Genomic DNA, 16,585 nt, shown 5'->3' on the forward strand with positions numbered 1-16,585 from the left:
ATATACAGATATATATATACAGATATATATATACAGATATATATATACATATATATATATACATATATATATACAGATATATATATACAGATATATATATACATATATATATATACATATATATATATACATATATATATATACAGATATATATATACATATATATATATACATAATATATACATATATATATACATATATATATACATATATATATACATATATATATACATATATATATACAGATATATATATATATATATATATATATATATATATACAGATATATATATATATATACAGATATATATATACATATATATATACAGATATATATATACACATACATATATATATATATATATATACACATACACACACATATATATATATACATGTATATATACATATATACATACATGTATATATCTATATATATATATATATATATACATATATACACACATATATTTATTTTTATTTATTTATGGGTTTCAGCCAAGTGGCTGTGGTCATGCTGGAGCACCACCGTGACTTTCCGTCTTTATGCTGTGCTCTCTTCATGTTCCTTGCATGGCTCTTCTCCTCCACCTGATATAGTCCAATCAAGAGTTTTGATGGCACATCTGGTGTATAAGAGAATTTGACATCGCTGCCCTAAACTGTGTCTCATTTCGATCCATTAGTTCGTCTGGTATCGTGGAGAGGAAAGCGTCGAGTTTTGTTTCGAAGACCTCTATATCCAAGTCTTGCAGGTCTCTGAAATGTTTTGGCAGTGCATTAAAGAGCTGAAGTCCTCTGAAACCGAGCCTGTTGTAGTACCTTGTTCTTATGTGAGATGCAGTGGACGGTACCCTTGGTACCATGCAGTGGCGACCTGTGCAGGCATTCCTGTAGTACTTGATGCTAAAATTTGGCACCAGCCCTTCCAGTATTTTCCATATGTATATTATTACATATCTCTCCCGCCTATGCTCCAGAAAGTAGAGACCTAGTGCCTTCAGTCGCTCCCTGTAGTTCATCTGTTGGACTGTGGTGATCTTTTTTGTATAGTGACGCTGAATTGCCTCGAGTTCTGCTGTCCGCTTGACACTGTGTGGTGACCACAACTGAGAGTAATAGTCTAGGCGGCTCAGAACAAATGTCTTCCATAGAGTCAACATGACTTTTTGATCCCTTGTTCGGAATGTCCTCAGTATCCACCCTGCCAGTTGTCTGCACTTTGCTGTCAACTTGACAATGTGCATGTGAAATGATGCATCACGACACATGTTGATGCCCAGGTCTCTTACTGTTTGTGGTTCTGGGATTGCAGTACCTCCAGGTCCTGTGTATGCCAGTTGGGGGGCACTTGTGGCCTTGTAGCACAGTACTTGAAATTTTTTTGCATTGAATTGCATATTATTTTGCTCTGCCCACTCATATATTGCATTTAGGTCATTCTGCAGACTTACAATATCATCAGGATTCTTTATTGCCTGAGATAGTTTTGTGTCATCAGCGTAGCTAGTGACAGTGGCTCTCCGAGTGACCGTGGGCATGTCCAAAAGGGCCACTATGAACAGTAGTGGCCCCAGGACAGTTCCTTGTGGAACACCGCTCAATATTTGTGTTTCCCTAGATAGTTCTCCATTGGCTGCAACTGTCTGACTTCTACCATTCAGGAAGTCATGCAGCCATTCTCCTAATTTACCAGCTGTACCAAGGTTTCGCAGCTTGTGACATATCAAGCCATGATCAACTTTGTCAAAGGCTTTTGCAAAGTCGAGATATATCACATCAACATTTGAATGGTCAAGTAGCTGCTTCAGGACCCAGTCATAATGCTGCAAGAGCTGCGTGAGGCAGCTTCTACCTGGACGGAAACCATGCTGGGTCACATTCAGCAAGTCATTTTCTTCTAGGAACGCAATCAATCTCCTTCTGACAATTTGTTCCATGACTTTGTTAATATGTGAAGTCAGAGAGATGGGCCTGTAGTTCCCAGCCTCTGCTCTGCTTCCACCTTTATGGATAGGACATATGGTGCCTTCCTTCAGCTTTTTGGGAAGTTTACCACTTGCAAGGAAACTCTGGAAGAGTATCCGGAGTGGTCCTGCTAATTCTTGTTTACATGACTTTGGGAGGACAGCTGGGAAACCATCGGGGCCAGTTGCCGAATTTGAGCTCATTTCGTTTATGGTAGCTATTACATCTTCCTCTTCAATGTCAATGTAGGTAATGGATGCAGTCTTTTTCTTCTGATTGATATTGTCAAAGAAATCAGCTGGGTTCTTTATCTGCATGTAACTCAGAGGAGAAGTGAAGACACTCTTGAATTGTGCATTGAGCACTTCACTTATTCATGTGGGGTCCGCAGTCAGTTAGCCATGAGGCAGGAATAGGGGTCCTATTTTATACTGTGCCGTAGCAGTCTCTTTTGCAAATCTATAGAAAGCCTTGGGGTTTGTTTTTATGTTTTCTACTGCTCTCTTCTCCTCTGCTCTCTCCTTTTCATAGGAGAGTTTAATCTTGTTTTCTATTTGTAACAGTGTTAGTTTTAATTTAGCCCTTTTCCTATCCTCCAGTTCTCTATTTAACTGGTTTGAGACATTTGTTCTGTGTCTCAAGGATTTTCTTGTCTCTGGGAATTCTATTGGCATGTTTGCTGGTCTTTCTTTTTGGCACGTATTTGGCGCATATGTCTTGTATAGTTGACATAAAATGACTTAGTTTGAGGTCATTGTCTTGTATAGAAAGACTATCATGCCAGTTTTGATTTCGAATCTCTTTGCGAATTGACTTCCAGTCCGCCCTGTGGAAATTCAGGTTGGATATTGCTGTTAATTTTACACTGGTGGGTGACCACAGCTGTGAGCAGTAATCCAGGCAGCTGAGGACGAATGTCCTCCAGAGGATCATCATGGTTTCCTTATCTCTGGTTCTGAATGTTCTCAGGATCCATCCAGCCAATCGTCTGGACTTTGTTGCCATCCTGGTAATGTGCACTTGGAAAGAGGCATCATCACTCATGTCGATACCTAGGTCTCTCACTGATTTAGGCTCTGGGATTGAAATTCCCTGCGCACCAGTGTACTCTGTAAGTTTCATATTCAGTTTTGGGCGTTGGTAGCGCAGGGCTTGGAATTTTTTAGCATTAAACTGCATGTTATTATCCTCAGCCCATCTGTAAACTGAGTCCAACTCCTGCTGCAGGTGTGCAACATCACTGGAGTTCTGTATTTTCTGCGAGACTTTCGTATCGTCTGCGTAGCTTGCAAGTGTGGCTATCCGGGCACTTGAAGGCATATCTGAGAGAGCGACTATAAAAAGCAATGGTCCCAAGACAGTGCCCTGTGGAACACCGCTCATTATTTGTGTTTTCATAGAGGTGGCTCCATTAGCCACTACTGCCTGACTTCTATCTTTCAGAAAGTCATGTAACCACTCTCCAAGTTTTCCAGCTATGCCAAGATCATGCAGTTTGTGGTATATCACACCATGATCCACTTTGTCAAAAGCTTTTGCAAAATCAAGGTATATTACGTCCACATTTGAGTTGTTGAGTAACTGCCTCAACCCCCAGTCATAATGTTGTAAGAGCTGGGTCAGGCAGCTCCTACCTGGTCGAAAGCTATGTTGGGTATCACTCAGCAATTTATTTTCTTCAAGGAATGCAATTAGTTTTCCTCTGACTATCCTTTCCATGACTTTGCTGATGTGTGAAGTCAGAGAGATAGGCCTATAGTTTTTGGCATCTGCTCTGCTTCCCCCTTTATGGATTGGGCATATTATTCCCTCCTTCAGCTTGCTTGGCAGTCTGCCGTTTGTGAGAAAGCTCTGTATAACAGCTGTTTGGATACACAGTTGTTAGTCCAGTGTACCTGAGCCTTCAGTAACATTGACTCAATGCTTGTTGGACTAGCTCTGTCCAGCACTTCTTTGTTTGTTCCTCTGTTCTGCTAGCGAATGTCCATGATCCTGTACAATGCTCTTGTATGAAACTGTTCCAGCTATTTGATGTGATGGTGGTATGGGGGTCCATGTTTCACATCCATAGATTTTGTTTCTGTGTCAGTAATTACTTTATGAATTCTACTACAGATTTTGCCATAAGAAATAGGTCAACAGCATAAAGGGGTTCCCATAGGCATATAATTTGAATCTTTTCTGTTATGGTATGGTGACGACTTAGTTTTGTTAAACTCCCACTTTTGAATTCATTACTATACTCATTACTAGGTCTCATTTCGTTGACTGCATCTCTGTATGTGGCTTATACAACTCTCACTAGCTACTTGTCTACTGTAATCTTTCTTAGTGCCTACCAAATAAATCACAGAGCATGAAACCTTGTGAAAAACCATTTCTAGGTCAAGAAATTCAAGTTATAGGAGTTTTTTCCTGGGTAGATACTCTTCCTGCAGCTGACTCATTAGGATAATAACATCAATAGTTGTTCTTCCTGATACAAAACCAATTCTTATCATAATCAAATGTGCTATAACTTTTCTGGTAAAAGAATACTTGTAAATAAAAAGAAGAAAATGCCACACATACATACATGCATAAGGAAATCTAAAAAGGTTAAAATAGGTCTGAACTCAACAGAATATTTGAAATAATATTGGTCATTAACTAATATTGTCTTTTTTTCACTGCATGATTATATATATTTGAATTAACTGCCCCTACATTCAGTATATTATCACTAATTTGACTGTCTGTCTTGTCCGCTTGCTTGCTTTTGTGCCTGCCTGCTCACCCCCCCCCCCCTATCCATCTGTCATTAGGGTACCAATGGATAAATATATGTATGATGTATTATCCATATAAATTCACTATGAGAAATTAGGCTCAATAAAAGCCTTTTCTGCTGAATAGGAAGAGAATCAAACTCTTTTAGTTCCATTGTTAAGTAACCATTCATCAGGATCTACTTTGACACCATGGTAAGGCTCTCCTTAATCAAGCATGGCCTAAAAATAATTACTGGAATAGCAGTACAGTGTGTGTTGTGAATAAATAAATATATAGTGTCTCACTGTGAAATTAGGCTCCATAAGGTATACAAATTATGATGAAATGTTAATTAACAATCATTAATCCTCATCTCAAACTGTTTACTTATTTGCAAGACTAAATACATATAAATGTGACACCACATATTTATTGATTCATAACCCATGCTGTATTGATACTCTAGTTCAAATATTGTTTTGTACTGTGGTAAAGATCGTGTGTCTAGATACATATTATTCATGATAATTTTAGTTATATTCTGGTATATTTTTTTTTGTTTCAGGTTTCCAGACACTGGGAGAGGAGTATGTGAATATAATTCAGGTGGACAGTACACTGCGAGCATCAGTCTCAACCATGGTGAGTTACCTTACTTCCTTTTCCTCCCCCTCCTCCTCTTAATTGTGGCCATAAGATTGTTTTCTGCAACAAATGTATTTATTTTCCTTGTGAGGATGCCTGTTAACACTTTCCATAAGAGGACAAACAATGGGTTGGTAATTGCCCTTTGATCTATCTTTTATCAACAATACTGTCTTTACCTCTACCATCCATTCTGGAACCACATCATTTTGTAGGCAATCATCTAATTGCAAAGCAATTCATTCATGTGCTGACCTAAACCACTTGAGCCAGTAGCCTTGATTCCATCTAGCTCTGCTGCTCTCCAGTTTGGCAGTTTCAGTACCTATGCAATTACATCCTCTGTTGTTTTGGATACATGACTTTGCCTTTGATTCTCAGGGTGTTGGAGTTCGGATCTCATGGAATAAATCCACTCAGCACCATGGTTGTGGGTAACCTCTTGCCCCCATATGTTATTCCAAAATTGTCAGGTTTTCTCTGTGTCAGGGGATATATTACTCCTAAAAACTGCCTCTGGTTGATTGTGAATAATCTGTTTTGATGGAACTGCAATATGCATTCAGTGTAGTGTTGCATCTTCACTACTTTTGTTTGAATATGTTGTTTTAGTGTTTCAATAACAGTTTTGAACCCTTTATTTTCTACATGGTATTTTATTTCAAGATATGCCTTCATAGCTTCTTTAATATATTTCCATTGCCTTTTGGACCATTCTTATCTGCGACTCAGATCTTCAGGCAAGGTTTTAATATCACTTTCAATTCTCGATTTCCACCATGGCACCTTCTGTCTGCCTGATTTTCCTCTCATTTTTACCAACCTAACTGAAATTGCAGATCTAATCAAGTTCCTTGTTTCTGATAGGTCTTTCATTGGAATATATTTCAGAATTTCATCAAACTATTGGGTCACTCATTTCATATTGTCACAATTGAAGCATCTCAAATTCATCAGTTTGATATCTGCAATGATTATTTCTTCAAGACTTATCATTAGGTCCCTCTGTTCTTCAGTCATATCCTCATGTAATACAGGGTCCTTTACATTATACTGATTCCTTCCAATTCCTCCACATAAGTCGCTCACCTCTACTACACCTTCACTTTGCCATTTCATCTGCCTACTTTCACCTACATTATCCTGCTTGAGGTTATCATCATTACAGAAGCTTTCTCTGATTGTCTGAATTTGGGCTTCATTAAGAAAGCCTCTATTCTGAATCTTTTTTATCTGAATAATGAGCCCATTTTCAACACTCTGGAACACACATAGCTGGTTCCAAAGTTCTAGTACTATTTTTGTGATAGCTTTACATTTACCATTGCTCTTGTCTAGCAAGGCTTATTCATGACATTTAATTGCTTTTTTGACAGACAACATGCATTTGCAAGCACATTGCATATTTTGACTAGTAAAAGGTCCAGGACTGGATGGAGTCTGGTTTTCCACACCAATGCCCTCTGCCAGGCATGAGAGCTCCAATGTCTTGGATACCCAGGGGAGTTTTCCTGTTCACACCATTAACTGGACAGGTATTAGCTTCTGTCACTGCAATGACTGAGAATGATTTCCTACAAGATTTGTTGTCCAAGTGTGTTTAGTTGAAAGTTTCACGTAAAGGATCACCCCTTTTCCAACACCAGCTCTAACTTGGTTGCCAGCCAAGGCTTAGGGACTCCAAGCTCACCCTGTATAACTTGTCGCAGGACTCCTACAGATGCAGAGGTTACACTAACCTGTGCGGGGCAGGAGTGGCACCAATTCTCTGAGTTGTTTGCATAAACAGCAGCATACAAAATTACATTATCCAATGTGTGCTTTCTGTTAGATGTTAGGTGTGATTTGAGAGAGATTTAACTGATTTTTTTCTATCATGCCAAATGAGTTCTCAGAGATTCCATTGCTAAATTGTTATATCTTTCGGTAGATTAAGTTCAGGGTACCAAAAGAAAAGTGAAGTCGCTACCACTTTTATTATCACTATTATTACCGTTATCATTGTTGCTTTTGTCCTTGCAACTACCTTCTATAATCATAGTAACAGTGTTGTTTTCATCATTTTTATTCTTATGTTGCTGATTATGTTGTTGTTTCTGTCTTTGTCTGAGCTACCTTCTGTAGCTGAAGTAAAGGGATTGGCAATTGCTGACTTTGCTACTGCCACTATCTATAGTAATAGTAGTAGTCTGGATGGTTAGTAGACAGACGTCTGCACCTGCAACTCTCTCTTCAGGATTTAAACTGGCCATTTCAGCTTTTTGAAAAGTTCAAGGGCGACAAAAGAAAATTTGGTGGGGAATATATGGAAAAATGTATGTGCTGTGGTTTGCTGTGGTGCTCTTATGGTTACTGTATTGAAAGTGTTTTGCGTAGGATGTGTGCAGTGCCCAGTAGTGCAATTTTGTGTATGTTATATATATTTGTAAGTCCTGGTGTTTTTGTTATGTATTTGTCTGAATATTTTTTTATTATACCTAAGGCACCTACTATGATAGGAATTGTTTCTGTTTTTAGATTCCACATTCGAGTTACCTCTATTTCCAGGTTTTTGTATTTTGAAAGTTTTTCCATTTCTTTTAGAGAAACGTTGTCATCTGCTGGTATGTTCAGTAGTTTTATTTTTATAACGTGCTTTCACTTCACTACCGAGCGGAGCTCTGTGTGCCTTGGGTATGTGCTGTGGTTTGCTGTGATGCTCTTATGGTTACTGTATTGAAAGTGTTTTGCGTAGGATGTGTGCAGTGCCCAGTAGTGCAATTTTCTGTATGTTATATATATTTGTAAGTCCTGGTGTTTTTGTTATGTATTTGTCTGAATATTTTTTTTATTATACCTAAGGCACCTACTATGATAGGAATTGTTTCTGTTTTTAGATTCCACATTCGAGTTACTTCTATTTCCAGGTCTTTGTATTTTGAAAGTTTTTCCATTTCTTTTAGGGAAATGTTGTCATCTGCTGGTATTGATACATCAATTAGAAAGCATTTTTTTTCTTCATGATCTTTGACAACTATATCTGGTCTATTTGCCTTAATTTCTCTATCTGTGTGTATTGGCATATCCCAGAGTATGGTTGCTTTCTCGTTTTCTGTGACCTTTTCTGGCGTGTGTTTATACAATCTTTTTTCTGTTGTTATTCCATAGTGTTGGCATAGCTTCCAGTGTGTATAGGTCCCAGCTTTGTTGTGTCTGTGAATATATTCCTTCTTAGCCAGGACTGGGCAGCCAGAGATAATATGATTTATTGTTTCTTGTTCATCTCCACATATTCTACAGTTACTTGTTATGTTTCTTTTCATTATATGTTTTTGGTAATTTCTGGTGGGGAGGCTTTGGTCTTGTGCAGCAATTAAAAATCCTTCAGTCTCTGCCTTGAGTCCTGAGCTTCTCAACCATTGCTGGGATTTTTCTCTGTCTATTTCTTTTGCATTTAGTTTAGCCCAGTATTTACCATGTAGGGGCTTTTCTTGCCATCGTTTTATCATGGTCCATTGCTGTTCTAGTTTTAGTTTGGATTTCATTTGTTTTATAGCTTTTGTTGTTTCTTCTTCTTCGTATTTGTTAGGTAGTATAATTTCTTGTTTGTATTTGTCAGCTTCCTTAAATACTGAAAACAGTTTTTTGTTTTGCTCGTGTTTTGTGGCTATTTGTATTAGTTTCCCTTGCTTCTGGAGTAGGTATTTTTGCAGTCCTATGGTGGTTATTTTATAATAGTTTTCCAGCTGTATAAGACCCCTGCCACCTTCTGTGCATTGTATATAGAGCCTTTCTATGTCAGATTTTGGGTGGTGCATCCTATATCCTGTCATTATTTTTCTTGTTTTCCTGTCTATTTTAGATAGTTCGTTTAGTGTCCAGTTAAGGATATTGTAGCTGTAACTTATAACTGGGACAGCTAAAGTGTTAATACATATTATCTTGTTTTTAGCATTGAGCTCTGTTTTTAGTATTGATCTAACTCGTCTATTAGTACTCTTTCTTTATTTTTTCTTTCATTTGTGTGTGTTGTATCCTATCTAGTTCATTGACTCCTAAATATTTGTATGGCTGGCTTTCGTCTAGTTCTCTTATTTCATTGGCTTTATCTAGTGTGATGTTGCTACTTTTAACTAATTTTCCTCTTTTCAGGGTTGCTTTGGCACATTTTTCTAATCCGAATTTCATATTTATTTCCTTGGTAAAGCCATGTATTGTCTGTAGTAGTGTTTCCAGCTCTTTGTCATTTCTAGCGTATAATTTTAGGTCATCCATATATAAAAGGTGGCTGACTGTTATGCCATAACTTTTGTATCCGCATCCAGTTCTATTTAGCAATTCGGTTAAAGGTGTGAGTGCCAGGCAGAACAGGAGTGGAGAGAGCGTGTCTCCCTGGAATATTCCTCTTCTAATGGGGATGGCTTTCGTTTTCACTATTATTATTATTATCATCATCATTATTATTATTATTATTATTATTATTATTATTATTGCTACCATTATTATCACTACCTTTATCATTATCACCATTAGAGAAAGCTTCTTATTTAAATACACAGTATCATGCATGTGTTATTTAATCATTAATTCTATGTGATAATCAAAAATAATATGTAAAGTAAATGTTGTATTACCAGATTTTTGTGCATTCAACATCATTTATGCCTGGTTCCTAGTAAATTTCAGCTTGGTTTTCATGTTGTTATCGGATTAATTTTTCATATTTTAGAGAGCTACTGTTGTAGGCAGCTATATTTTTATTATGTGCTTTCACTGCACTACCTAGCACAGTTTTGTGTGCCTTAAGTACATGCTGTAGTTTGTTTTAGTGTTGTTATTTTTACTGTATTGAATGTACTTTATGTTGGATGAGTGTAGTGCTTAGCTGTGTTATTTTCTGTATGCTACATATATTTGTAAGCCCTGGTGTTCTGGTTATGTATTTGTATATATTTTAACCATGTCTAATGCACCTATTATAGGAATTATTTCTGTCTTCAAGCCCCACATTTGGGTTATCTCTGTTTCTAGATTTTTGTATTTTGAGAGTTTCTCCAATATGTTTAGAGATGCATTGTCATCTGTTGGGAATGATATGTCAATTCGGAATCATTTTCTTTCTTGGTTGTCCATGATAACAATATCTAGCCTATTAACCTTTATCTCCCTCTCTCCCCCTCTCTCTTTCTCTCTCTTTCTCTCTCGTTCTCTCTCTCTCTCTCTCTCTCTCCCCCCTCTCTCTCTCTCTCCCCTCTCTCTCTCTTTCTCTCTCTCTCTGTATTGGCATATTCCAGAGTATCGTTGCTTTGTCATTTTCTGAGACCTTTTGTGGGGTATGCTTATACCATCTTTTCCTGTTGTCATTCCATAGTGCTGGAACAGCTTCCAATCCCAATTCTCTCATGTCTATGGATGTATTCCTTATTGGCCAGAACTAGGCAACCAGAGACAATATTATTATTATTATTATTATTATTATTATTATTATTATTATTATTATTATTATTAAGGTGGTGAGATGGCAGAATCATCAGCACAACAGGCAATGCTTAATGACTGACATTTCATCTTTCTTTACATTCTGAGTTCGAATTCAGTCAAAGTTGACTTTGCCTTTCATCCTTTTAGAGTCAGTGCAATAAGTACTGGTTGAACACTGGGGTCTATATAATTGATGCACCCCCACCTCCGAAATTGCTAGCCTTGTGCCAAAATTATTATCATCATCATCATCATCATCATCATCATCATCATCATCATCATCAATAATATTAATATGTTTTGTTTGTTTTTGTACGTACCTGTGGTAAGTGTCACACGTACTTCAAAGGAAGAAGTCAGTAGCAAAGCGAGAGAGAGGAGGTAAGAGAGAGAGTGAAAGAGACAGTAAGTGGTGATGGCATTCATTTTGTGTTTTTAAATGCTTATCACATCACAAGAAAAGTAGATATATAGATCAAAAGAAAAGTTGTTAAATTGAAAGTGGGAGAGAGAAGAGACACAGAGGAAGTGAAAGAGAAAGAGAGAAAGTGAGAGAGACAGTAGATACATAGATCCAAAGAAGAGTTGATTCAAAGATACATAGACACAGCAAATATTGGATGTCACTTTTTTCATTACCACACAAGGATAAAATTAACTCACAAGTGGCTGAGTACTCCACAGACATGCATATCATTAACATAGTTTTCATGGAGATTCTGTCTCACACAGAATATGACCAGGCTGGCCCCTCTGAATTACAGCTACAACTCATTTTGGCAGTTGAGTGGATTGGAGCAAGATAAACCTTCAAGTGGTTGGAAGAAAACGAAAAAAGATCCAATACAGGGGCAGGAAAATCTTTTTAGTCATTAGGGTCACTATGGGTGTTAATCTGGTCCTAAGAGTGGGATTTGTAGGTCACACAGCATTGATTTATGATGCAGAGGAAAAAGAGAGAGGCTCTCAACTGGAAGGGGCAGACCCTAGAATTGCTAGTACAAGCCTCTAACGAGACCCTTGAATCTAAACCAGACAGAATTTTTATAGGAGAGGGACTCAGTGCAAGAGTGTCGGTGGAGGGACGGCAACCCAGATGTTTTAAATGTGGTGAGAAGTGTCACGTCTGCTCCGAATGTGAGAAAATAAAGAAGCTGACACAAAAGAAAGCAGAGGTTCCTCCCCAACAGGAAAAAGACCTGCAAGAGAAAGAGGAAAAAACTAACAAGAAAAATGATACAGTTAAAACAGGAAAAACTCAAGAGAAAGAGAAACAAGAAAAAGAAAAACCACAAGTGAATATACAAGAAAAAGGAAATGTAACAACAGAAGAAGAGATGGATTTTACTGTAGTATCCCATAAAAGAAAAAAAAAATCCCTTGCCCCAGACTCTTACAAGAAAACGAAAAGAAATGCTGCAAAACACACAACCCCCCCCCATCCACTTCCAAATCAAGACCCACCTCCAACCCTCCCCCAAAATACACACAAGGCGAGAAAATAATTTCTTATAATATAAAAAAATGAAGTGCTTCAGGACCTTATAACAAGGAAGAAATATACTACTTGGGGACCTATTAAAGGCAAACTGCTTCATTTGCGGCAGGCGAGACTCAATATGGAACATTACGAACAGTTTAAACAAAGAGATACACTGAAGACATTTTTGACGTAAGTCAATATATTGTCAAGGAGAAAATTGTTTTGGCACCAACGGCTACAGCAGAAAAAGAAGAAACAGGAGGAGAGGGACGACGAAAGTCGTGCAGCCCCTCCTCAAGTTTAAAAGGTAAATATTGTAACTTTTTATCATGGGGATTAAGTTAGGGTGTGTAAATGTGCGTGGCCTGGGGTCAAAATGGAAGCAGACATGCTTCCTAGATGACTTCAGCTCATGAAAGTTAGATATATGTGTTGTGACTGAGTCCAAATCGAACGATCCACAGGCGTTCTCGCCTCTTCTGAACAATTATGAGAAATTTATTTCTCTGAGTCAAGGAAGGGGTGGGGGCATAGTGGTGCTGTTCAAAAAAAGCTTGGATGTACAGGTAAGTACAGTCTTTCTAGACCCAGAAGGTAGGCTGGTTGTTCTAGATGTGACACATGTGAGTAATCAGTCCTTCAGGTTGGTGGCAGTCTATGCTTCAAAAGAGGACAGACAAATGGTTTTCTTTCAAGACTTGGAGAATTTCTTAGTAATGTCGAAAACTTTAGTTTTAACAGGAGACTTCAACACTATTCTTGATGCGTGAGTGGATAGTGTTGGCTTGAATAACAGAAAAGGTAGCCCTGGCCTAAAAAGGCTACTAGCGCGCTATAAACTTGTAGACCGCTACAGATTGGATGAACCGCTCGTTCCACAGTGGACATGGTCTAATAACGACGGTTCACTCAGGTCTTACTTAGATAGGGTTATCATAAAAGATAGTGATAGTGATATAGTTAGTTGTCCACATTTTCATTGTACCTCCTACACGGATCACAAATTTGTGACGTGTGAGGTACAGCTACTTAAGTGTCATAGACAGGGACCCGGGTACTGGAAGATGAACAAGTCTATTTTGACTAGTAAAGTCTTCCGTACCCAGGTTAAGGAGTTAGTTCAGAGGGCATTATGCAGAGCCATCATAAATAACAGATGGTGGTGTGCCTTCAAACGAGCCATTCGATTAGAGTCTCTTAGATTTAGTAAAGAGCCAAGTTTAGAGAGGACTAGAATAGAAGGGCAGTTAACTAAGGAATTAGAGGAGGCCATAGCATCTGGCTCTGCATCCAGAGTGTTGGTGGCGAGAACGGTATTATTCCGTCACCTCCAAGCCAAACACAAAGGGTGTAGAGTCAGGGCTAAATTACGCATGACGGGTAGAGAAGGCATTAATGTTGCTGGATGGGCCTGTCGTGTGGAGAGTCAGAGAGGCAGAGAAACCTTTGTACAGTCTTTAATTGACGAACAGGGGTGTGTGATCGATGGACAGGAGGAGATGCAGAAGGCCTTTCATCAGCATTTCGCCCAGTTGTTTGGGATAAGCAAGGCGTTGGACCATGGGGAGCCCTTAAGGGATTTCCTGGCCAACGGGCCGCGACTCTTGTCGCGTGAGGAGGAGTGCTGTGAAGGGCCGATCACAGCTGCGGAGGTCAAAGAGGTGCTGGCTGAATGCGCTCGGGACAAGTCACCGGAACTGGATGGTCTGCCCTATAAGTTCTATATTAGTATGCCGGGCTTGTTCGAACATTTGCTGGCTTGCGTGTACACAAACTGGCAATAGAATGGGCGAATTCCCAGCTCTATGAGTTGGTGAGTGGTAACACTGGTTAGAAAAGACCTGAGCAACGGGGATCATATTAGTAATTTCAGGCCCATAACTCTACTAGATGTAGAGTTAAAGATTTTGGCCAAGGTGCTAGCAAAAAGGTTGACAGTTGTTGCAGAGAAACTTGTTGGAAATGCGCAAACTTGTGCCATCTCTGGCAGGTTGATCCAGGACAATCTTCATCTATTACGCTACACCTTAGACAGGGTGGGTAAAGTATCCAGTAAAGGTGGGGCACTGGTCCATTTAGACCAAAGCAAAGCTTTTGATAGGGTTGATCATTGGTACCTGGCGGCAGTCCTTGAGGTGGCTGGGCTCGGCCCAGATTTCTGCGGTTGGATCAAGGCCATTTATGGTGGCATCAAATCCACAGTCCAACTGAACGGTTACCTGTCGGAACCGTTCGAGATCAAGTGTTCAGTTCGTCAAGGGTGCCCCCTGTCTCCGCTCCTGTATGTACTGATTCTCGAGCCATTGCTGCAGAAGCTGGAGAATTTGGGAAGCTCCTCTAATGAAATCAGATGTGGGAAGAGTGTCTCAGCATATGCGGATGACGTCACCATCATTGTATCCAAGATGACTCAGCTACCTCGCGTAGCGGAGGCAATCAGAAGATACGAGACGGTGGCAGGGGCAAAAGTTAACAAGGACAAGACTGTCGGTTTGCGGCTCGGCACCTGGAGCAGCAAGCCGATATCGTCCAGTGTCATAAGACACTGGACGGATGGTCCTGTTAAGTTGCTCGGAGTTTGGTTTGGTCCGGGCTCCCAGACGGAGAAGAATTGGAGTGAGATGATGAACAAGGTAAAGGTGCTAACCCGGACCTGGTCCGGAAGAGCGCTGTCCTTGAAAGGGAGGGCAGAGGTGGTGCAGACGTTTATTGCGTCTGTTATCACATACCACCTGACCGTTGTCCTTTGCCCCGATTCGTGGCTAAACAAGCTGGTTTGGATTCTCTTCCACTTTTTGTGGAGGGGAAAGCTGCTTGTGAGGCACTCCGTGTGCTGTCAAAAACCATTAAAAGGTGGCCTAGAGATGCTGTGGTTGTTGATGTGCAGACATGCACTGAGACTAAGGCATCTCTGGCTTTACCTGGATAGTGATCAGGTGTGGAATTCGCTTGCAGGGGAATTCTTTCTATGACCAGCCTCCCTGGAGGAATTTAAACCCGGTTTGATTAAAAGACAAAAGATGACTGAATGGCAAAGGGAATATCGGCAGGCACTTGCACTAACCCACAAGGCGGGTAAGGCCGGCAGCAGGAATACCACCTCTGCATTTTATAAAGGGTTGGTAGAGTTCAAAAGTGACGATGTTCTAGGAGGGACGCTGGGGCTCGATGAGAACCAGCTTTCCAACCTGTTTTGGAACACTTTCAGTGCGGGGTATTTGGATAATTACCAAAGATCCCTGACCTGGCAGTGTTTCAGGAATGCGTTTCCTGATCATGAGAAATTCTCCAGGCATGGAATTTCAATGCCACCCAAATGTCCAAGATGTGGGCAGGATAAGGAAACTATCCTGCATGCTCTTGTACAGTGCACCCATCTTTCGGAGTTGACAATTTACGTAGAACACGTGTTGTCACACCTGGGAAGAGTACAGCTATCGGCTGAGTCTGTGGTCAAGAGTGTACTGCCCACCGGACTAAGGTTGGTGGGGTTTGTTTTCTATGTATAGTCGCAGTCATGAAAGAGTGTGCATGGAGAACTAGAATGCAAGGTATGAAGACAGGAGCCTTCATCTCCGGCTCTGGAATGTTACAATACTTCAGGTGTCACATGAAAAGCAAGATAGGGCTGGAGAGGAGGCACCTGTCAAGAAGAGTACATGAGAAAAGATGGAAGGATGTGGTAAGGAAGTTGGGAATGAATGTCCCTTCTTAATCCATCCATGGTAAAAAGCAAGGTGTAGCCATTGGACAGTAAGCCCCCAAAAAAGGGGAAAATGTGAAGGAAAATTAGTTTTTCAAATTACATAAGTTATTTTTTATTTTTAATTTGATATATTTTCTTTAAAAAAAAAACGATTTGAAAAAATTCGCTAAATGACTCTCTTAAATGTTTGTAGTGTCCTGTGCCATCCCTTCTATGTTTGATTGTATGATCATAATAAAGAGAATAGCTGGTGGTTAACACACACCGAAGATGGGTAACCACACAGAAACTTGAGTTTTAGGCACAGGAGTAGCTGTGTGGTAAGTAGCATGCTTACCAACCACATGGTTCTGGATGCAGTCCCACTGTATGGCACCTTGGACAAGTGTCTTCTACTATGGCCTTGGGTCGAACAAAGCCTTGTGAGCAGAAACTGAAAGAAGGCCATTTTACACACACACACACATACACACACACACATATGTATGTGTATATGTGTGTATGTTTGCATGTGTGTGTTGCCCCCCCCCCCCCCGTTGCTTGACAACCAATGCTGGTTTGTTTACGTCCCT

At 39.7% G+C, this 16,585-nt stretch overlaps 1 protein-coding gene across 1 annotated transcript in view; it reads left to right on the forward strand.

Annotated features, from left to right (window-relative positions):
• Positions 1–5,282: 5,282 nt before the first annotated feature.
• The window catches only part of LOC106881990 (peroxisome assembly protein 10-A), a 35,765-nt gene continuing 24,462 nt past the window's right edge, over positions 5,283–16,585 (forward strand). The window contains exon 1 of the mRNA XM_089364253.1: positions 5,283–5,361. Within this exon, the coding sequence (XP_089220379.1) occupies positions 5,359–5,361 (3 nt within the window). The 5' untranslated portion in view covers positions 5,283–5,358. The remainder of the gene's footprint in view (positions 5,362–16,585) is intronic.

Source organism: Octopus bimaculoides, chromosome 16 (genome assembly GCF_046866305.1).
Source record: "Octopus bimaculoides isolate indiv1 chromosome 16, ASM4686630v1, whole genome shotgun sequence".
NCBI classification, from domain to species: Eukaryota; Metazoa; Mollusca; class Cephalopoda; order Octopoda; family Octopodidae; genus Octopus; species Octopus bimaculoides.